The sequence below is a fragment of the Balaenoptera ricei genome, chromosome 4 (assembly GCF_028023285.1).
Source record: "Balaenoptera ricei isolate mBalRic1 chromosome 4, mBalRic1.hap2, whole genome shotgun sequence".
In the NCBI taxonomy this organism is placed as follows: domain Eukaryota; kingdom Metazoa; phylum Chordata; class Mammalia; order Artiodactyla; family Balaenopteridae; genus Balaenoptera; species Balaenoptera ricei.
This window is the reverse complement of record NC_082642.1, coordinates 161,455,642-161,479,076: the sequence shown is the minus strand read 5'-3', so window position 1 is coordinate 161,479,076 and position 23,435 is coordinate 161,455,642. Positions and strand designations below refer to the sequence as shown.

At 47.6% G+C, this 23,435-nt stretch overlaps 2 protein-coding genes across 3 annotated transcripts; one reads left to right on the top strand and one right to left on the bottom strand.

Moving 5' to 3' along the window:
* Window positions 1–561: 561 nt before the first annotated feature.
* Window positions 562–22,124, top strand: SPATC1L (spermatogenesis and centriole associated 1 like). 2 transcript variants are annotated; one of them, XM_059921760.1, is made up of 4 exons: window positions 562–763; window positions 12,256–12,600; window positions 21,137–21,288; window positions 21,798–22,124. In XM_059921760.1, the coding sequence occupies exons 1-4, from the start codon at window positions 562–564 to the stop codon at window positions 22,122–22,124; spliced, it is 1,026 nt and encodes a 341-aa protein (XP_059777743.1). The 2 variants fall into 2 exon arrangements, with proteins under 2 accessions (XP_059777743.1, XP_059777742.1); XM_059921759.1 differs by having other exon boundaries at window positions 12,250–12,600.
* LOC132365592 (ragulator complex protein LAMTOR5) lies at window positions 3,824–4,394 on the bottom strand. The gene has a single exon (XM_059922317.1). The coding sequence runs from the start codon at window positions 4,366–4,368 to the stop codon at window positions 4,093–4,095; it is 276 nt and encodes a 91-aa protein (XP_059778300.1). The 5' UTR covers window positions 4,369–4,394; the 3' UTR covers window positions 3,824–4,092.
* Window positions 22,125–23,435: the final 1,311 nt, after the last annotated feature.

Here is a 23,435-nt window from a genome sequence, read left to right as displayed (position 1 = left end):
CTCTGCATGTGGGTGGGTGGTCCGGACGGCCCTGGGCCCTGGCCAGGGCTCCTCAGGTCCGGTAATGGTCCGTGTCCCCGACACTCAGTGCTGGTGGTCTGTGTGGGGACACTGACGTGCCGCCCGGACCCTCTGGACCAGGGAAGTGTGGTCGGCAGGTGGCCTCCAACTGCCAGCCCCTCGAGCCCGCTGGAGCTGTGCGGGCCGCGGGGGCCGTCGGGGGGCTCCCCGGCCCGCCTTCCTTGCGTCCACGGCCTCCTCTCCCTCAGGGGTGCGGCCCAGAGCTCTGGCTGTTCCTGGGACATGCCAGAACATTCCTGTCTGGGCCTCGGCCTGCGCTGTTCCCTGCGCTGGGGTGCCCGTCCCGCGAGGCCGCAGGCGCCCCCTCCCCTCCGCTCCCTCGTGGCCGCGGGGCGCCGCTGCTTTAAGGGCGACATCACAAGGCTGCGGAAGGCCAGGCGCGTGGAACTCCGGGCTCCTGGTGTTTCTGGGGCGCCCCTGGGCTCCGGATTCCCACCTCCATGGGGCCACGGCCCGCACATGAGCCCTGAGGACACGGCCATGGCTGAGGGCAGCGAGCTGACGAACAGGCTCATGAGCGAGAACGCGGACCTCAAGAAGCAGGTGCGCCTCGTGAAGGAGAACCAGATGCTGAAGCGGCTGCTCAGTGAGAGCTGCCAGGAGAGCTGCGGGCGCGGGGGCTGCGGCCTGCTCATGCCCAAGGCGCCTGCCTGCCCCGAGGCCTGCTCCGCTGGCAGTGCAGGTGAGCCCGGGCCTGTGTCCTCAGGCGGGTCCGCAGCCGGGGCGGGAAGGGCGCCGGGGAGGTAGGACCTGCAGTGTCACGGGCAGGAGGTGAGGGAGGAGCCGTGAAGCAGCGCGCCCTGTGGGAGCCGCTCCGGAGGCCGCGGCGCTTTCTGTGGAATTAGTTGGCTGTGCTGTAAACGTTTTCACGCGTGGAGTATGATTTAGGGCGTGCTTGGAGCCCTGGCCTTGGCCTGAGTGGTCGGGATGTGGACGGTGGGCCCCTGACCGGGCAGCCTCCTTGTCCCCGAGGCGGCGATCACTCACTGCCCAGCAGGGCGGGCAGAGTCCACACCCCAGCCCTCGCCTCGGGGTGCCCGCGCCCGTGGACCCGCCTCTCTTGGGGTGAGCCGTTCGACTGGGCCTGAGATGTTTTCCTTTCCTTCTGGAAGCAGTTGAGCTGCTGCCAGTTCCGCAGCAGGATGCGCGGGCTGCTCCGGGGACCTCCGTTGTGGGGTCGCCTCCTGGAGTCCACCGCACGCCTGCTGCCACCCTGAGCAAGCAGGCCCACGTGGAAGGTGGCGCCGTCACCCATCAGCCCCCTGCACGCAGCTTGTGGGCGCAGGGCCCCGTGAGCGAGTGTGTCCCCAGGGTGCAAGGGTCCCTCACGGCATCTCCACACCTTCAGCCTCAGGGGGCCTTGAGGAAGGAGCTCAGATAAGCAGGGGTTCCTCGTGGGGGGATGGAGGGTAAAGGAGGGGCAGCTGGAGAAGCCCGGGGGCCCGTGTCCTGAGCTCCTGCCGGTGGTCAAGGCACACACTTGTCCCCGGGCACTTGCTGAGGAGGGGCTGGCCTCACGGTGCTGTGTCCCACATGTGACGCCTGCAGAGGGTCCGTGCCGCCTTCGCAGCCTACGAGGGACGCCTTGTGCATGGTGGCTCATGAGGCACTGGTCCCAAGGCCTCGTCTGCACTGGGGCAACTGTCAAGAGTCACCTGCCTTGTGCCGCTCTGTCACCCTTCATCCCAAGAATTGAGTTGTGCCAGGGCCTAGCCTCAGGGCTCAGAGCCATCCACGCGGTCAGCCGGGGACAGGCTCGCTGGGCCCTCCCTCACTCCCCGCCTCACCGGGCCGGAAGGGTGGGCTGCGGGCGAGGTGCAGGCCCTCGCTCAGGCTGGGCTGTTCCCCGTCACACTCCAAGTCGGCCCGGAGTCTCCGGGACCGTGGCCAGCACCCCGCCTGTGGGCAGGCCCAGATCCTGCCGGACAGCAGTCTTAGGAGGAGCCCCAGCCCCTGGCCAGCCCGCGGCCACCAGGCCTTCCACAGAGAAGCCTTGGAGCCCCAGCTGCAGGGCGTGGGCCCCAGCCATCCTCAGGGTCACCTCCATGCCCAGGGTTCAGCCTTCGGCAGAGGGTGTGGCCTTGGCCTTGGGGCTGGACTTGGAGAACCAGCAGGAGTTCCTGCGAGCAGCTCAAGGTACAGATGGAAGAGAGCTGCCCGCAGCAGCGGCTCACTGTCTGCATTCCAAACAGGATGTGCTCTGAAAACCCGTTTTTCTCATTTACCGGCGTCACTCAGGGAACATGAGTACCCCAAGGCTGGGCCTGAGCCCCTGGCCCCGCTCCCAGAGGCGGCCGCTGTCAGCGTCTACTCGGCGTCTCCCTGACCTTGTCGGTGGCCATGTGTGTGTGTCTAGGGATCCTTTTGGTTGACATAAGTGGGGCTGAGCCGTTCTACACGTTGATCTCCCCGACCGTCCATCTTGCTGTCGTTGCCCATCGGCCCTCTCCTGGAGGGTACACTGTTCCCTGTGGGCTCACCACAAGCCCTTCAGCCTGGACCCCACGGCAGCAGCGCCTTTCCAGCTCCCTGTGACCACGGATGGCCTCACGTGTGCATCTGCGGCCTGCCGAGGGGTAGCTGTCGGGAAGCCCTTAGGTCAAAGGCCGCGTGCAGTTGAAACGTTGAAGAGGACACTGGAACCCTCTCTAAAAGGCTGCGGCCTCGACACCCTGCACCTTCCCAGTGCACGGCCTCACCCGTGGGAGCTGAGCCAGGCCACACCGGGGGCTCCTGGGGCCGCTTCGAGCATATGGCACACATGAGCCAAGGGACAGAGGCGGGGGCGGCCTCGACCGTCCCGGCCCCTCCCTCCTGGGCCTTATTCCTTCAGACCATGCTGGTCCCCGAGCCCCTCGAGTCACGGAGCCTCCGCTGGTGCCTGGACTCCTTGTCCTGGGTGGAGCGTCAGGTGGTTTCAGTAGTTTCTGAGTATCTCTCCCCCTCTTTCCCTTTAACACCGTGATGTAGCTGTTTCTGTATTGTTATAAATATATTTCAAATGGCTGTGTAATATTCCAAAAATCAGATGAACCACAATTTAAAGAACTCTTTTTATGTTTGAAATGACAGTTCTTTTTTCTTACTCTGAGGTAAATACCACAGCAAAATACTTTATATTTAGGGTTATTTCCTTAGGGTATGTTTTCCTAAAAGTAGAATCACTGGCTCAGAAGGCAGGGGTAATTTTTTCACATTTCTTCTGCTTACATTTGCCCAGAGGATGATTTCATCTACTGCAGTTTTATTAAGCTATTTTCTGTTTCTTCAAGTCTCTTTAGACATTTCTCACACATAAATCTTTCCCATTAATTAGTTTATTCCTGGAGCACTTTATGTTACTTGTTGCAATCATGGATGGGAATTCTTTTTCCATTGTATTTTCGGTTATCAGTGTTGCTATGTTTTGGAAAGCTGTTGATTTGTAGATATTTATCCTATATCCAGCCCGTTCATAAGGTGTTTTATTCTGCTAAGTTTTTCAGTTCATTCTCCTATGTTTTCTAAGTCTGTAGTTGCTCTGTTTACAAACGATCATTTTAAACGAGGTTGGCAGCTCATACCCTTGTTTCTGTCTTTGTCTTTGTTCCTCAGAACGCCCAGGACCTTTGGCCTTGGCAGCCTCCCCCCTATCCTCCTGGTGGGTGGTGGGCAGTGAATGGCCCTGTCTGCCCAGGGATCAGGGGAATGCCATCTGGGTGCAGTCTGGGTGCTGGGGAAGTAGTCCTTATTTTTTTTTTTTTTTCCTCCAACCAGTTTTATTAAACATAACAAAATTCTGTATACAAAGTGACCTAAACCTGTTGCTTCAAAACATACTTCCCTTAACTAGTATTTTGATAAGTCAATCCAGAGTGTCAAAAAGCAGCTTACTCTAAAATTAATAGAAAAGTGCCCAATGCACATTACATGAATGGCCTAATTACTGGAACTCTAATAGCTCTATAAGATAATTAACATAAGGTACGATTGAGTCCCCATGACAAGCTGCTGGAGAACTGATACAAGATGTCAAGAGGCCATTTTGTGCACTGCCACTGTGATGCCATCGTGTTTCTGGATCATAATGTTCCCATTATCTGATTCTAGACACACCACAGGAATATCAGTGGGGTCTGAGGTTAGCTTAGCTGCTTGCTGGGCTAAAACAGATATCACCCCAGCATGCTCATCTGACAGGGTTCCGCGGCAGCCCAAATTGAGTCCTTGTGAATCTGTGCACAGGACTCCAACAATGGATGGATTCTTCATTGTGTCCTCCAAGTGCTGCTCTAAGGTTGCCTCCATCTCGCCGCGAGTCGCCTCCTTCTTCGCCACTGCTATTTTTAAAGAACAAAAAAAAAGAATTGAGAAACGGCTCATTTTGTTAAATTTTTATGACCTCGTTTTGGCATCGGCAGAAGTGCCCTCAGCTGCTTCTCGCAGCTCGTCTGTGGGGTCTTGTTATGCTGCTTCGTTGAGAGACCCCGTGGGTCCTGGGCCTGAGCTGTGTCAGTTGTGGCATCTGTTTGGCTGGGGCTTTGCTTAGGATCTCTGGACCCTGTTCCTACATGAATCTGGGCTACAGTTTTCTTTCTGTGGGTTGTCTTTGCAGGGATTTGATATCAGAGTTGTGACAATTTATAACCTTAATAGTCAAGCATCTTTTAATTTTTTCAGTGTTCCAACCTCATTTATACGATGTAGGGATTGTTTGGGAACTTGAAAGAACTCACTCACCAACCAATCACCCAGGTCTGCAGCCCTTTGCAGCATAATTATTCTGTAACTTCTAGGTTTTTCTTTTTTGCTTATTGGTCCATTTAGGTTTTCTACTTCTGAGTCATTTAAAATAATTTCCCAGATGATCTCTCCTTTTATTAAAATTTTCAATTAATATTCAATTGTACATAATATCAATACTTTTATAATTTAAACATTATCTTCCTAGTCATTCTTATATCACTTTTCTTATTTCCAATTTTATTCCTTTATGTTTTCTGTTTCTTTAAAGTAGCTTTCCACAGTTTCGCTATCTTATTGGACTTTCCATAGAGCTGTGTCGAGTTTATTTCTGCTGCCATTTTTATTGTTTTCTAACTTTTTCTTTCTTCAAGAGTTCATTCCCATATGAATGTTTAATTTTTTGGTGATGTTTTAGAAGTAATTAAAGGATTTAAGTTACTAATTTCACTCTAAATACAGTTATTTGTTTTATAAAGCATTTTTTTTAATTTATTTTTTGGCTGCGTTGGGTCTTTGTTGCTGCACGCAGGTTTTCTCTAGTTGTGGTGAGCAGGGGCTACTCTTTGTTGTGGTGCACGGGCTGCTCATTGCATGGCTTCTCTTGTTGCAGAGCATGGCATCTAGGCGCGTGGGCTTCAGTAGTTGAGGCACGTGGGCTCAGTAGTTGTGGCTCGCAGGCTCAGTAGTTGTGGCTCGCAGGCTCTAGAGCACAGGCCCAGTAGTTGTGGTGCACAGGCTTCCTTGCTCCACAGCATGTGGAATCTTCCCGGACCAAAGCTTGAACCCATGTCCCCTGCATTGGCAGGCGGATTCTTAACCACTGTGCCACCAGGGAGGTCCCTCTAAATACAGGGATTTAAAATTTTTTTTAAATTTAATTTAATTTATTTTTTTATGCAGCAGGTTCTTATTAGTTATCCATTTTATACATATTAGTGTATATATGTCAATCCCAATCTCCCAATTCACCACACCCGCCCACCACTTTTCCCCCTTGGTGTCCGTACGTTTGTTCTCTACATCTGTGTCTCTGTTTCTGCCCTGCAAACCGGTTCATCTGTACCATTGTTCTAGGCTCCACATATATGCGTTATTATATGATATTTGTTTTTCTCTTTCTGACTTACATCACTCTGTATGAGAGTCTCTAGATCCATCCACGTCTCTACAAATGACCCAATTTTGTTCCTTTTTATGGCTGAGTAATATTCCATTGTATATATGTACCACATCTTCTTTATCCATTCTTCTGTCGATGGGCATTTAGGTTGCTTCCATGACCTGGCTATTGTAAATAGTGCTGCAATGAACATTGGGGTGCATGTGTCTTTTTGAATTATGGTTTTCTCTGGGTATATGCCCAGTAGTGGGATTGCTGGGTCATAGGGTAATTCTATTTTTAGTTTTTTATGGAACCTCCATACTCTTCTCCATAGTGGCTGTATCAGTTTACATTCCCACCAACAGTGCAAGAGGGTTCCCTTTTCTCCACACCCTCTCCAGCATTTGTTGTTTGTAGATTTTCTGATGATGCCCATTCTAACTGGTGTGAGGTGATACCTCATTGTAGTTTTGATTTGCATTTCTCTAATTATTAGTGATGTTGAGCAGCTTTTCATGTGCTTCTTGGCCATCTGTATGTCTTCTTTGGAGAAATGTCTATTTAGGTCTTCTGCCCATTTTTGGAGTGGGTTGTTTGTTTTTTTAATATTGAACTGCATGAGCTGTTTATATATTTTGGAGATTAATCCTTTGTCCATTGATTTGTTTGCAAATATTTTCTCCCATTCTGAGGGTTGTCTTTTCATCCTGTTTGTAGTTTCCTTTGCTTTGCAAAAGCTCTTAAGTTTCATTAGGTCCCATTTGTTTATTTTTGGTTTCATTTCCATTACTCTAGGAGGTGGATCAGAAAAGATCTTGCTGTGATTTATGGCAAAGAGTGTTCTTCCTGTTTTCCTCTAAGAGTTTTATAGTGTCTGGTCCTACATTTAGGTCTCTAATCCATTTTGAGTTTATTTTTGTGTATGGTGTTAGGGAGTGTTCTAATTTAATTCTTTTACATGTAGCTGTCCAGTTTTCCCAGCACCACTTATTGAAGAGACTGTCTTTTCTCCATTGTATATCCTTGCCTCCTTCTTCATAGATTAGTTGACCATAGGTGCGTGGATTTATCTCTGGGCTTTCTATCCTTTTCCATTGACCTATATTTCTGTTTTTGTGCCAGTACCATATTGTCTTGATTACTGTAACTTTGTAGTATAGTCTGAAGTCAGGGAGTCTGATTCCTCCCGCTCCGTTTTTTTCCCCTCAAGATTGCTTTGGCTATTCAGGGTCTTTTGTGTCTCCCTACAAATTTTAAGACTTTTTGTTCTAGTTCTGTAAAAATGCTATTGGTAATTTGATAGGGATTGCATTGAATCTGTAGATTGCTTTGGGTAGTATAGTCATTTTCACAGTGTTGATTCTTCCAATCCAAGAACATGGTATATCTCTCCATCTGTTTGTATCATCTTTAATTTCTTTCATCAGTGTCTTATAGTTTTCTGCATACAGGTCTTTTGTCTCCGTAGGTAGGTTTATTCCTAGGTATTTTATTCTTTTTGTTGCAGTGGTAAATGGGAGTGTTTCCTTAATTTCTCTTTCAGATTTTTCATCATTAGTGTATAGGAATGCAAGAGATTTCTGTGCATTAATTTTGTATCCTGCAACTCTACCAAATTCATTGATTAGCTCTAGTAGTTTTCTGGTGGCATCTTTAGGATTTTCTATGTATAGTGACATGTCATCTGGAAACAGTGACAGTTTTACTTCTTCTTTTCCAATTTGTATTCCTTTTATTTCTTTTTCTTCTCTGATTGCCGTGGCTAGGACTTCCAAAACTATGTTGAATAATAGTGGTGAGAATGGACATCCTTGTCTTGTTCCTGATCTTAGAGGAAATGCTTTCAGTTTTTCACCATTGAGAATGATGTTTGCTGTGGGTTTGTCGTATATGGCCTTTATTATGTTGAGGAAGGTTCCCTCTATGCCCATTTTCTGGAGAGTTTTTATCATAAATGAGTTTTGAATTTTGTCAAAAGCTCTTTTTGCATGTATTGAGATGGTCATATGGTTTTTATTCTTCAGTTTGTTAATATGGTGTATCACATTGATTGATTTGCATATGTTGAAGAATCCTTGCATCCCTGGGATAAATCCCACTTGATCATGGTGTATGATCCTTTTACTGTATTGTTGGATTCTTTTTGCTAGTATTTTGTTGAGGATTTTTGCATCTATATTCATCAGTGATATTGGTCTGTAATTTTCTTTTTTTGTGATATCTTTGTCTGGTTTTGGTATCAGGGTGATGGTGGCCTCATAGAATGAGTTTGGGAGTGTTCCTTCCTCTACAATTTTTTTGGAACAGTTTGAGAAGGATTGGTGTTAGCTCTTCTCTAAATGTTTGATAGAATTCACCTGTGAAGCCATCTGGTCCTGGACTTTTGTTTGTTGGAAGATTTTTAATCACAGTTTCAATTTCATTACTTGTGATTGGTCTGTTCATATTTTCTATTTCTTCCTGGTTCAGTCTTGGAAGGTTATACCTTTCTAAGAATTTGTTCATTTCTTCCAGGTTGTCCATTTTATTGGCATAGAGTTGCTTGTAGTAGTCTCTTAGGATGCTTTGTATTTCTGCGGTGTCTGTTGTAACTTCTCCTTTTTCGTTTCTAATTTTATTGATTTGAGTCCTCTCCCTCTTTTTCTTGATGAGTTTGGCTAATGGTTTATCAATTTTGTTTATCTTCTCAAAGAACCAGCTTTTAGTTTTATTGATCTTTGCTATTGTTTTCTTTGTTTCTATTTCATTTATTTCTACTCTTATCTTTATGATTTCTTTCCTTCTGCTAACTTTGGGTTTTGTTTGTTCTTCTTTCTCTAGTTCCTTTAGGTGTAAGGTTAGATTGTTTATTTGAGATTTTTCTTGTTTCTTGAGGTAGGCTTGTATAGCTATAAACTTCCCTCTTAGAACTGCTTTTGCTGCATCCCATAGGTTTTGGATTGTCATGTTTTTGTTGTAATTTGTCTCTAGGTATTTTTTGATTTCTTCAGTGATCTCTTGGCTATTTAGTAACGTATTGTTTAGCCTCCATGTGTTTGTTGTTTTTATGTTTTTTCCCCTTTAATTGATTTCTAATCTCATAACATTGTGGTCAGAAAAGATGCTTGATATGATTTCAATTTTCTTAAATTTACTGAGGCTTGATTTGTGACCCAAGATGTGATCTATCCAGGAGAATGTTCCATGTGCACTTGAGAAGAAAGTGTAATCTGCTGTTTTTGGATGGAATGTGCTATAAATATCAATTAAATCTATCTGGTCTATTGTGTCATTTAATGCGTGTGTTTCCTTATTAATTTTCTGTTTGGATGATCTGTCCATTGGTATAAGTGAGGTGTTAAAGTCCCCCACTATTATTGTGTTACTGTCGATTTCCTCTTTTATAGCTGTTAGCAGTTGCCTTATGTATTGAGGTGCTCCTATGTTGGGTGCATATAAATTTATAATTGTTATATCTTCTTCTTGGATTGATCCCTTGATCATTATGTAGTGTCCTTCCTTGTATCTTGTAACATTCTTTATTTTAAAGTCTATTTTATCTGATACGAGTATTGCTACTCCAGCTTTCTTTTGATTTCCATTTGCATGGAATGTCTTTTTCCATCCCCTCACTTTTCAGTCTGTATGTGTCTCTAGGTCTGAAGTGCATCTCTTATAGACAGCATATAGATGGGTCTTGTTTTTGTATCCATTCAGCAAGCCTGTGTCTTTTGGTTGGAGCATTTAATCCATTCACGTTTAAGGTAATTATCAATATGTATGTTCCTATGACCATTTTCTGAATTGTTTTGGGTTTGTTTTTGTAGGTCCTTTTCTTCTCTTGTGTTTCCCTCTTAGGGAAGTTCCTTTAGCATTTGTTGTAGAGCTGATTTGGTGGTGCTGAATTCTCTTAACTTTTGCTTGTCTGTGAAGCTTTTGACTTCTCCGTCGAATCTGAATGAGATCCTTGCCGGGTAGAGTAATCTTGGTTGTAGGTTCTTCCCTTTCATCACTTTAAATATATCATGCCACTCAACTTCTGGCTTGTAGAGTTTCTGCTGAGAAATCAGCTGTTAACCTTATGGGAGTTCCCTTGTATGTTATTTGTTGTTTTTCCCTTGTTACTTTCAATAATTTGTCTTTAATTTTTGTCAGTTTGATTACTATGTGTCTTGGAGTGTTTCTCCTTGGGTTTATCCTGTATGGGACTCTCTGCCCTTCCTGGACTTGGGTGGCTATTTCCTTTCCCATGTTAGGGAAGTTTTCAACTATAATCTCTTCAAATATTTTCTCAGGTCCCTTCTCTCTCTCTTCTCCTTCTGGGACCCCTGTAATATGAATGTGGTGCATTTAATGTTGTCCCAGAGGTCTCTTAGGCTGTCTTCATTTCTTTTCATTCTTTTTTCTTTATTCTGTTCTGCAGCAGTGAATTCCACCATTCTGTCTTCCAGGTCACTTATCCGTTCTTCTGCCTCAGTTATTCTGCTATTGATTCCTTCTAGTGTAGTTTTCATTTCAGTTATTGTATTGTTCATTTCTGTTTGTTTGTTCTTTAATTCTTCTAGGTGTTTGTTCTTTAATTCTTCTAGGTCTTTATTAAACATTTCTTGCATCTTCTCAACCTTTGCCTCCATTCTTTTTCCGAGGTCCTGGATCATCTTCACTATCATTTTTCTGAATTCTTTTTCTGGAAGGTTTCCTGTCTCCACTTCATTTAATTGTTTTTCTAGGGTTTTATCTTTCCTTCATCTGGTACATAGCCCTCTGCCTTTTCATCTTGTCTATCTTTCTGTGAATGTGGTTTTTGTTCCACAGGCTGCAGGATTGTAGTTCTTCTTGCTTCTGCTGTCTGCCCTCTCCTGAGGAGAATTTAGATGATTACTTTTATCCACCAGTTCATTTTCAGACTTGCTCAGTTTGTAATGCTCTTAAAACATCCAGGTTGAGACGTAGAGTCAGCAGCATCAGAAACTCAGATGATAGATATTGACTGATGTAGAAGAAAATGAATCAATAGTCAATCTAATGATACCAAGGGACCACTGCTGATCGAAAACCCTGTCTTCAAACTGAGAGCAGAGTTCTTCCCGTTACATGTTAAATCCTCTCTGAAATCCTGCTAGTGTTGGAGGGTCTCCTGCAGAGGTGGGGGTGGCTGTGTCTTACCGTGAGGAAACGGACACTGGCAGCCGAAGTTCTGGGAAGTACTCTTTGGCGTGAGCCCTCCCAGAGTCCGCCTAAACACAGTTTTAAATGTACTGATGTCATAATATATATAGTGTTCTGATTTTCATTATCTTTCAATAATCATTTTTTTCCTATTTTTATTTCCTCCTTGATCTGATCATTACTTAAGAGAATGCTTTTAATTCTGAGGAAATGGATTTTTCTATTGACTCTCATTTTTCATTTACAGTTTTATTGTAATGTGACCTGAAAATTTGGACTTCACTGAGGATTAAATAAATTTTTTTTTTAACGATTAACACAACTTTATTAAGCCTTGGGAATAACAGAAGGGAATTTCAATTCACTAAATAGAAACTAAATGAAAAGTGCAAACCCACCTGGCCACACAACAATCCCTTTAAAACTGGGTCATAGATATGGCTCTTCCCCAAGTCCATGAGGTGAGTTTTTCCAGCCCTTGCCCACTGCTGGAACAGCCCACCTCCCCTCAGAATATTTGCGTCCTGAGCACAGGGCTCCAGGCTCCTCTGGGGCTGAGCCAGAGGAAGAATCCAGCTCTGGGGACCCTTGATGCCTCAGCCTTGTTAAGTTCCTGAGGTGTGTCCCATAGACAGTTTGTGGGCTGTGTGTTTGGCAGGGGATGCACATCGAGGGACGCTGATCACGGCTTTGCTTTTACAAGGAAACTTAGAAACAGCCCCACATGCATCAATGGGATGATGGATAAAAAAATCTGTCTGTGTGCAAGTGTGTGTGCACGTGTGCCGGGAAATGGTTAAATGAACCAGTGAACTACCAAATGACTCAGTCAATGTGGATAAATCTCAAAAAAAGATAAGTTTCAGAATAAAACGTGTGTCAGATGATACCATTTATGTAAAATTTAAGAAGCACAGAAAAGTCACTGTCATAGTGTGTGGATGCACAGGTGGGAGGAGGCGTCAGAAGCACCCACGCTCACTGTGCCTGTGAACCCGAGGCTGCTAGTGTCCTTGGGCACTGGCGCCCATAGCTGTTTCACCCACGTGTCCGTCACCTCCTCCAAAGCGGAAATGGGAGCAGGTGTCAGAGCCGGGGCAGGGTGTGTGCGTGTTCTTAAAGTGGTCTCTACACTTCTTGGGATGTTTCGGGAACCTCAGCCTGACGTCTCCTTCCTCTCCTCCCTGCCCCAGTTCCAGATTTTGGAAGGTTCAACAGTGGCCCTGATGCGCCCTCCCAGCTGCAGGCGTCCTCCCTGGAGGACCTGCTGTGCTCACACGCCCCCCTCTCCAGCGAGGACGATGCCTCCCCGGGCTGTGCGACCTCCTCCCCGGCGCCCTTCAAGTCTTTCCTCAGCTCCCCAGAGCTGTCTGCACCCCACAGCTCTGACTGGAAGCTGTCCCCGCTCCTGAGTCCCTTGCAGGACCCGCTGGCGGACAAGACCCTGCTGGAGCCCAGGGAGGTGGGCCGGCCCAAGAAGGTGTGCTTCTTGGAGAGCAGCCTGCCCTCCGGGGACAGGACCAGGAGGAGCTACTACCTTAACAGTACAGCGGGCGAGGGGTGGGTGAGGGGTGGGAGGCTGCTGCTGGGGCGCGTGGTCCAGGCTCTGTGCTGCTGCATTTATCTGTGTCAGTATTGATTCCAATACACACTGTCTCAATTACTGTAGCTTTATAATAAGACTGTAAATCAGATAGTATACGTTCTTCAACTTTGTTCCTTTTGTCAAAGTTGTTCTGGCTATTCTAGGTTCTTCCGTATGAATTTTAGAATCAACTTGCCCATTTCTACAAAAAAACCTTGCTGGCATTTTGATTGGAATTGTCCTGGACCTCCAGGTCACTTTTCAGAGAAATGGCATTGTAACAATATTGAATCTTCAGATGTGTGAACACTGTACTAGCGTATCTTGTTTTATTGCACTTTGCTTTATGTGTGCTTCACAGATATGGCATTTTTTACAAATTGAAGGTTTGTGGCAGCCCTACGTGGAGCAAGTCTATTGGTACCATTTTTCCAACAGCATTTGCTCACTTAATGTCTGTGTGTCACGTTTTGGTAATTCTTGCAATATTTCATACTTTTCCATTATTATTATCTTTGTTGTGGTGATCTTCGATCAGTGGTCTTTGATGTTACTATTATAACTGTTTTGGGACACCAAGGACTATGCGCATACAAGACGGCAAACTTAATGCGTATACATTGTGGGCGTTCTGACTGCTCCACCTACCAGCCCTCCCCTGTCTCTCTCCCTCTCCTCAGGCCTCCCTATTCCCTGAGACAAAACAATATTGAAATTAGGCCAATTAATAACCTAAGTGTTCAAGTGAAAGGAAGAGTCACATGTCTCTCACTTTAAACCACAAGCTAGAAATGATGAAGCTGAGTGAGGAAGGCAGGTCAAAAGCCGAGATGGGCTAAAGCTGGGTCTCTTGTACTAAACAGTTAGCCAAGCTGTGAAGGCAAAGGAAAGTTCTGGAGGAAATTAAAGTGCTACAGTGATCACACGAATGATAAGAAAGTGAAACAGCCTTATTGCTGATACGGAGAAAGTTTCAGTGGTCTGGATAGAGGATCAAACCAGCCACAACATTCCCTTCTGTCAAAGCCTAATCCGGAGCAAGGCCCTAACTCTCCCCAATTCTATGAAGGCTGAGAGAGGTGAGGAAGCTGCAGAAGAGAAGTTTGAAGTTAGCAGAGGGTGGTCCGTGAGGTTTAAGGAAAGAAGCCATCTCCATGACATAAAAGTGCCAGGTGAAGCAGCAAGTGCTGATGTAGAAGCTGCAGCCAGCTGTCCAGAAGATCCAGGTAAGATAACTCATGAAGGTGGCTACACTAAACAACCGATTTTCAGTGTAGACGAAGCAGTCTTCTGTTGGAAGAAGATTCTATCTAGGACTTTGCAGTTAGAGAGGAGAAGTCACTGCCTGGCTTCAAAGCTTCAAAGGACAGGCTGACTCTCTTGTTAGGGGCTAATGCAGCTGGTGACTTGAAGCTGAAGCCAATGCTCATTTATCATCTGAAAATCCTAAGGCCCTTAAGAATTGTGCATTTATCATCTGAAAATCCTAAGAGCACTCTGCCTGTGCTCTATAAATGGAAAACAAAGCCTGGATAACAGCCCATATGTTTGCAGCATGGTTTACTGAATACTTTAAGCCCCCTACTGAGACCTACGGCTCAGAAAAAAGGATTCCTTTCAAAATATTACTGCTCATCGACAATGCACCTGGTCACCCTGGAGCTCTGATGGAGATGGACAATGAGGTAAATGTTGTTTTCATGTCGGCTAACACAACATCCATCCTGCAGCCCATGGATCAAGGAGTCATTTTGACCTTCAGGTCTTATTATTGAAGAAATACATTTCGTAAGGTTACAGCCGCCACAGACAGTGATTCCTCTGATGGATCAGGGCAAAGTCAATTGAAACCTTCTGGAAAGGATTCATCATTCTAGATACCATTAAGAACATTCATGATTCACGGGAAGAGGTCAACATATCAACATTAACAGGAGTTTGGAAGAAGTTGGTACCCTCATGAATGACTTTGAGAGGTTCAGGACCTCAGTGTGGGGCTTCCCTGGTGACGCAGTGGTTAAGAATCCGCCTGCCAATGCAGGGGATACAGTTTCGAGCCCTGGTCCTGGAAGATCCCACATGCTGTGGAGCAACTAAGACCGTGCGCTGCAACTACTGAGCCCGCACACCGCAACTACTGAAGCCTGCACGCCTAGAGCCCGTGCTCCGCAATAAAAGAAGCCACCACAATGAGAAGCCCTCGCACCGCAACAAAGAGTAGCTCCTGCTCACCGCAACTAGAGAAAGCCTGCGTGCAGCAACGAAGACCCAACGCAGCCAAAAACAAAACAAAACCCTAATATTCGATTATTTAAAAAAAAAAAAAAGAACTTAGTGGGGGAAATAACTGCAGATGTGGTGGAAACTGCAGGAGAACTAGAATCAGAAATGGAGCCTGAGGTGTGACTGACTTGCTGCAATCTCAGGATAAAGCCTTCATAGATGAGGAGCTGCTTTTTATGGATGAGCTAAGAAAGTGGTTTCTTGAAATGGAATCTACTCCTGGTGAAGATGCTGTAAAGATTGTTGAAATGACAACAAAGGATTTAGAACATTACATAAACTTAGTCAATAAAGTAGCGGCAGGGTTTGAGAGGATTAACTTTAATTTTGAAAGAAGTTCTATCGTGGGTGAAATGCTGTGAAACAGCATTGCATGCTACGGAGGAATTATTCTTGAAATGAGGAGTCAGTCAATGTGGCGAACTTCATTGTTACCTTTTTAAAGAAATTGCCACACCAACCCCAGCCTTCAGCAAGCACCACCCTGATCAGTCAGCAGCCATCAGCACTGAGGCAGGGGCCCTCCACCAGCAAAGAGGTTGTGACACACTAAGGCTCAAATGATGGTGAGCAGTTTTTAGCAATAAAGTATTTTAAAATTAAGGTATGTACATTGTTTTTTTTTGGACATAATGTTATCACACACTATAGACTACAGTATAGTGTAAACCTAATTTTATGTGCACTGAAAAACCAAAAATATTCATGTGACTTGCTTTAGTGTGATATTTTGCTTTATTGTGGTGGTCTGGAACTGAATCAGCAATATATCCAAGGTATGCCTGTATATCTCTCCATTTATTTAGTTCTTTAAAAATATCACTCAGCAATATTTTACAGTTTTCTGTGTACAGATCTTGCACATTTTTGTTGAATTTATCCCCTAGTATTTCATGTTTTTGATGCTGAAAAATAAATAGTATTGTTTTTGTCAATATGAATTTCTGATTATTTGTTTCTAGTATATAGTAACACAATTGGTTTTGTATATTGACCCCATTTGTCAACTTGACTGGGCCATTAGGTGCCCAGATATTTGGTCAAATATTATTCTGGGTATTTCTGTGAGGATGTTTTTGGATGAGTTTAATATTTAAATCAATAGACTGAGTAAATCAGATTGACTTCCTTAATGTGGGTGGGCCTCATCCAATCAATTGAAGGCCTGAATAGAAATGGTGACAGTGGGCATTCTTGTCTTTTTTGGATTTAGGGGGAAAGCATTCAGTCTGTCACCATTAAGTATGATGTTAGCTGAGTTTTGTAGATGCCCTCCATCAGGTTGAGGAAGTTCCCTTTAATTCCTTGTTTGCTGAGAGTTATCCTGGATGGATTTTGGAATTTGTTGAATGCTTTTTCTGCACCTATTGAGATGAGCATTTGGTTTTCATTTGTAGTTTGTTAATATGGTAAATAACATTGATTGATTTTTGAATTATAAACCAACCTTGCATTACTGAGATAAACCTCACTTGGTCATGATGTATTTATACTTTTTTGTATTGTTTGATTCAATTTACTAAATTTTTGTTAAGAATTTTTGCAGTCTGTGAGGGATATTGGTCTATAGTTTTCTTATAATGTCATTTTTTGACTTTGATATTGGGTTAATGTCAGCCTCAGTGAATGAGGAAGAAAGTGTTCCATTCTCTTTAATTATCTAGATGAGTTTGTGTAGAATTGGCATTATGTATTCCTTAGGTGTCTGGTAAAATTCACCACTGAAACCATCTGAGCGTTGAATTTTCTTTGTAGGAACATTCTCTCCCCACCCCAACAAATTCAATTTCCTTAGTTGATATAAGGCTGTTCAAATTTTTTTAAATTTCTTCTTGAGTGAGCTTTGGTAGTTCACTCACAAAAAAAGATACAAAAGTGAGCTTTTGTATCTTTTAAGGAATTGGTTCATTTCATCCAAGTTGTTAAATTTATTGGCATAAAGGTGTTGTTAATATTACATTATTATCCTTTTAATGTATGTAAAATCTGTGCTGATGCCCTCTCTCATTTCTGATAGTGGTAATTTTTGTCTTCTTTCTCTTTTTCTGTAATAAGTCTGGGTAGAGGTTTATCAATCTTACTGACTTTTTTTCTTTGAGGAATAGGTTTTTGGCTGGATCTTGGAAGACCCAAGTTGGCTAGACATGATTTCTAGATCCTGTCAGGTGTAGCTCGTTTCTTCTGCCTAATTTATACTTTAGGGAGAGAGGGAAGCAGGGAGAAGGACTGATTCCTGATGAGATAAATGTATTAATACAGAAGGGGGAGTTTGCACCCTGCTCCTCCATGGGCCCCATTTTCCCTAACATGTTTCTGTGCAGTGTATCTGGTTCTCAGCTTTAATTCCTGGGTACCTTCTGCAGCACTGCTAAGTGATTAAGGAAGGAGAACACTGAAAACTACAAAACATGGTTGAAAGAAATTAAAGAAGACCTAAATAAATGGAAGAAATCTTGCGGTCATGGCTTAAAAGACTTAATGTTATCAAGATGGCAAAACCTCCCAAATTGATGTACAAATCTCAATGCAATCCTTATCAAAATCCCACCTGGCTCCTTTGCAGAAATTGACATGCTGATCCTAAAATTTGTATGGAAATGCATGGGACTCAGAATAGGCAAAGCAATCTTGAAAAAGGAGAATTAAATCGGAGGACTCACATTTCCCAATTTCAAAATTTACTATAAAGTTAGTTACAGTAATCAACAGCGTGGTACTTGTATAAGAACAGGCATACAAGTCAATGAAATAGAATAAGTCCAGAGATAAACCCATGCATTTACAGGTTTGATCTTTGACAAGGGTTCCAAGACAATTCAGTGGGGAGAGAAGAGTCTTTTCAACAAATGGTGCTGGGAAAGTGGATATCCACGTGCAAAATAATGAAGATGGACTTCACACCACGTATGAAAATTAACTCAAAATAAATCAAAGACTTAAAAGACCTAAAACCATAAAACTCTTAGAAGAAAACATAGACATAACTCTTATGACCTTGGATTTGGCAATAGAGTCATAGCTGTGACACCAAAGGCATGAGCAACGAAAGAAAAAACAGATATATCAGACTTTATCAAAGGTAAACACTTTGGTGTTTCAAAGGAACATTTCAAGAAAGCGAAATGTCAACTCATGGAATGGGAGAAAATATGTGTAAATCATGTATCCGATGAGGGAGGGAACAGTATCCAGAATACATAAGAACACTTATAACTCATCAGGAAAAGGCAAACAATCCAATTAGAAATGGGCGAAGAATTTAAATAGACATTTCCCCAAAGAAGGCAGACAAATGGCCAATAAGCACCTGAAAATATGTTCAATATCCTCAGCCATCAGCGAAATGCAAATGAAAACCGCAGTGAGACACCACTTCACATCCACTAGGATGGTTATAATAAAAGAGACAGACAATGACCAGTGTTGGAGAGGGTGTGGAGGAACCGGAACCTACACACATCGCCACTGTGGAAAACAGTTGGGCAGTCCCTCAAAAAGTTAGACGTAGAGTCACCTTGTGTCCCAGCAATTCATTCCTAGGTATATCGCCGAAAGAACTGAAAACATTTGTCCACACAAAAACGTTTATATGAGCGTTCATAGCAGCATTATTCATATTAGCCAACGAGTGGAGACAGCCCAGATGCCTGTGCGTGGGGGAGTGGACACACAGCATGTGCTGTATCCGTGCGATGGAATGTTATTCACCATAAATAGGACTGAAGTTCTGACACACGTTACAACACGGACGTGCCATGAAAACATGCTGGCTGAATGAAGCCAGTCCCGAAAGACCACATATTGTGTGATTCCACTGATATGAAATGTCCAGAGTAGATGAATCCATAGGGACAGAAGTAGATGTGTGGTTGCAGCGTGAACTGTGAGCGACTGCTAATTGGGTACAGGGTTTTGTAGACTGTGGTGATGGTTATATGACTTGGTGAATGTACTAAAAGCCACTGGACTGCATATTTGAAAAGAGTGAATTTTATCATGTGAATTACGTCTCAATAAAAAGAGTTAAAAGTCATTGGGAAGCAGCGAGCCCCTCAACCTCAGTTCCTTTGTGTGTGAGTGGAGTCTGAGGCCCCTCGAAGGCTCATCGTGAGGATGAGCAAACCGTGGAAGGACCAGAGCTGCTTCTGGAGGAGGAAACGGACGCAGCCCGGCCTCAGCTGGGTTGGTTGCTGGCGGCCTCGAGGGCCCCTCTGAGGCGGTCCGAGCCCCTGTCACCAGGAACCTCCCCGTCACCACCGGTTTAACCCTGAGTCCAGAGCCTGTCCTGCCACTCCGGCCGCAGCCGCCAGATTACTTTCTCGACACCCTCTGTGGCTCCCTGTCTCCACAGGGTCAGCCCAGCATTTCTCCTGGGCCCTCGGACACCTGGCTCTCTGCCGCCCCCAACCCTGTGACCTTGTGACCCCAGGGCGCTCACAGGGCTCTGGGTCTTGTGGCTCAGGGGAGGCCCTCTGCCCTGGGCATCCACACCCCCTCGGCCCCTCCATCTGCCCGGCCCACATCCCCTGAGACCCGGACTGTTCTGAGTTCAGCCTCGTCCTCCCCGCTCAGCACGTGCACAGGCCCAGCCGAGGGAGCGGAAGGACGGATGTCCTCCCAGCCTCTCCTGGTGTCCGCAGAGGAGGAGGCTGCTAGTACCTGGCCTCGATAAGCCCGTGCTGACTGGCGATCACGTTGCTGTGGAGAGTGACCGGGCGGGGTTCTGGGATGGGGGGCTGTGTGGACAGTCACAGGATGGGGCCGAGGGAAGCAGAACAGCTGCCTGCGGTCACAGGCAGGGTTGGTCCTGGAGCCCAGCGCTCGTGCCCACACAGACAGCCCGCAGGAGCAGTTCAGCAACTCCCCGGGCCACTGAGCCCTGCCAGCATGGGTGGCGAGTCAGGCCGACCTCTCTGCGTGCTGGGGGTCCTGAGCCTTTGGTGGGCACAGGTGTCTGTGGGTAACAGGACCGGGGGGCCGGCTCTCCACGCGGAGCACCCAGCCCGTTTGTGCACTGCCCGCCCGGTGGACGGACCTGGCAGGGCTGCACCATCCAACACCCTTGGAAGGGGTTTGGATCACGGGCAGGTTTGAAGGTTGCAGGGCTTTAGGAAAAGCTTTAGAAACGGGCACGTTATTAAATGTCTCCCGTGGGGAAGAAAGGGCAGAGCGTGGAAGGCACAGGATCCTGTGCCGAGAGCCCGCGCCCCCCCAGCTGGGCACGTCCTGGTCAGTGAGGGCGCCCCGGGCATTGTGAGGCAGGCCCTTTCTCACTTGGCCGTCTCTCAAGGTCAGGTGCACCTGGTGATAACAGTGGGCAGTGTGATCTTCAAAGATCACAGTGGTTTTGAAGGGTATTGATCGTATCACGGTTGTCAGGTGGAAGACTTGCTGACATCGGAGACTGCTGTGGGGAGGGGAGAATTGGAAGCAGGTTTTGGAGGGGAGGGTGGTTGATGTGCCGGGTGACGGTGGGAAATAATTAAAATTAGAATCTCCTGCCAACGCAGCAATCCTGTTCACAACGAAGGAAAGTCTTATTACTGAATAAGCACTAGACCAGCATGTGATGTACACAGGCTGCCAAGACAGAGCCTCACCGTTTCACGTAGCTATGCAGACTGGACCCACACGTGTTACTTACGTGTTCTTCAGTTAACCAGACCGCACGCTCAAGTGGGGGACACGCCTAGCCCATCCCGAGTTCACCTGGTCATAGGGCTGGGGCCTCTGAGGGGTCAACCTTGACTGGGTGCTGAGCAGACTCGGGGACAAGAAAATAATCCTGGGCTGTGAAACAGGCTTTTAAAGTGTTTACATCCATCTGTGTTGGGGAGCAGGGGAGGGATGGAGAAAGGACCTGGGATCAGGGTGCTCACGGAACATGCCAAGAACAGGGAGGAGAGGAAAGCTCTTTCCCCTTTGGCAACAGAAAATTCAAAGTTTCCTTTTAAATTTGTGTTTGCCTCACAGTGGAGGGCAGGTGTCAGTGGGGAGGAGGGTGCCCCCTCAGGTCACGACCAGGGTCCTGCGGGAAGGCTCTGCTGGGCTCCCAAGGCTTCACCCCAAACCCACAGTGTCTGCGTTTGGGTCGGTTCTCTCCCTGAAATGGACCCTGGAGCACAGGCAGGAGGAAGGTTGGTGGCCCCTGACCCTCCGAGTCCTGGCCGGCCTGTCTCACTGGCCCCCCCGCACCCCCCCCCCCCCCACAGAGATCCAGAGCTTTGCCGGCACCGAGAAGGACGGGCGCATCGTTGGGGAGATCGCCTTCCAGCTGGACCGGCGCATCCTGGCCTATGTCTTCCCAGGGGTGACCCGGCTCTATGGCTTCACTGTGTCCAACATCCCTGAGAAGATCAAGCAGGTGCGCCTCCCTGCCTGGGGGCCCTCCCTTGCCCCAGGGTCCCCTTGCTGCCCTAGGACTCCCCCTTGCCCCAGGGTCCCCTTGCTGCCCCGTCACATGTGCCCACACAGCTGCAGCCCTGGGCGAGCCTGAGTGGTGTCTGAGGCACATGTGCCAGGGGACACGACGAGCTGGTCCCATGAGTCCCTGTGCTTCCTGGCTTGGGACAGTCTCAGGAGTGGCTCCAGGCCGGGGAGTACTTTCACGCTCAGCCCCGGCTGGCAAGACACCTTCTGCGCGCCTGCGGTGCAGCTCCCTGCTCTCCCTGACACTGTGTGCTGGAGGGAAACTGGGAGACGGCTCCCCTGGTGGGGGTCTGGCTGTGGGCCTCAGTGTCACCACCTACACAGCCGCGCTCGGGGAATCTAGCCCCTGCCCCGCCCCGGCCCTGGGCCGCGCCTCCCGCCCCCCTCCACGCCCCCGTCCGCGGGTTCCGGGCTGTGCCCGCCCACCCGCGCCTGTGCCCACAGACGTCCATCAAGCCCCTGGACGGCTCCGTGGATGAGAAGAGGCGGCGGGAGCTGACGCACCGCTTCCTGACGCTGACGGCGCGCCTGGAGAGGCTGGGCTACAGCCGCCACGTGCACCCCGCGTTCAGCGAGTTCCTCATCAACACCTACGGCGTCCTGAAGCGGCAGCCCGACCTGCGCGCCAACCCGCGGCACAGCAGCCCGGCCGCCCTGCCCAAGCTGGTCATCGACGCCGTGCCCCCCAAGGTCCTGGGCGACTCGCTGCTGCTGCTCAACTGCCTGTGCGAGCTCTCCAAGGAGGACAGCCGCCCGCTCTTCGCCTGGTGAACCCGCCGACCCGCGCCTCCCTGCAATAAACGCGTGCTGCAACCCGGGCGCCGCGCTCCTCGTCCGCTCCCCGGAGGGCGCGCTGAGGGCGCCGGGGCCCGGTGCGCCGCCGGCCGGCGCCCGGCCGCCCGCCCCGCCGCCCACACCTGCGCGGCGAGTCGCACTCTATTAAAAGTCGTCTGTTTGCTGTTCCTCCTTTACCGCTGCTCTTTGAGGGCGGAGGCCCCGCTGTGTTTGGAACGGGGCCACCAACCCCGAGGACCCGCCCGCACACACGGCGCCTGGCCCCCTCCGCTGGGGTCGCAGTGCTCCTCTCGGAAGGGCAGCGGTCCGTCCCCCTAGGGGTTTCCCCGAAGGCGGAGCCCGGGGCAAGGATTCGGCAGCAGGCAGGGAAGCTGCAGAATCTGCAGGGCGGAGTGAAAACACAGGCCCCTTTTTCAAAAGTCAGGAATTGCAGGACAGCGACTGCAGCGCTTTAAACCACGTGCCCGCGTGCAGCTGTGTGGGTGTGCCCTGCCGGTGAGGCTGGCGCAGGACAGGCAGTTTACTTGGGAGATGATTCGAGGAAGCAGGAGCCCCCAGGGGAGGGGAGCCAGTGTGCAAAGGGCGTCGATTTTCTGCCTGCTTCTGGTATCGAGAGCCCTGGTCCCTTTGGTTGGAAGGTGGTAGTAGAAACTAGCAATCGGGTGCTGGTGAGATGGCTTTTTCCTGTAAATGGTGGAGCTTTCCAGGGTCCGCTATTCAGGAGCTATTTTTAGCACTTGCCAAAATTTTTAATGTCTCAAAACTGCCCCCAAGAACTGGTCCCACTCCCCTGAGATAGAAAAATAATAGAAAAGAAAAGAAAAAAAACTGGTCCCAGCATCACACTGGGTCCTGTTCCTGCATCTTGTGTTCCCAGCCGTGGCCAAGCCCTGGCCCAGAACCGTCTCCGTGGGACACACAGCCCCACTCCTGCCAGAGCCCTCTAGCCCCCGACTTTCCTGAAGCCTGGAGAGGGCAGGTGGCCCCCTGGGGCTCTGCAGTCAGGACACCTTCCTGGTTCCTTCTCTGCTGTAGGTATGAGGATGAAGGTGCTAGGGCGCCCTGTCCCTTGGTTGTCACAGCCTTGTGTGTCCCAGATGCACTGGCCCCTGTCTCAGTCAGCTCAGGTGCTGTAACAAATACCACCGACAGGGCGGCTTAAACAATAGAAATTTATCATCTCACAATTCTGGAGGCTGAAATCTGCGATCCAGGTGCCACAGGGCTGGTTCCTCGTGGAGCCTCTCCCCTGGGCATGTGGACAGCCGTCTCCTCCCTGTGTCCTCA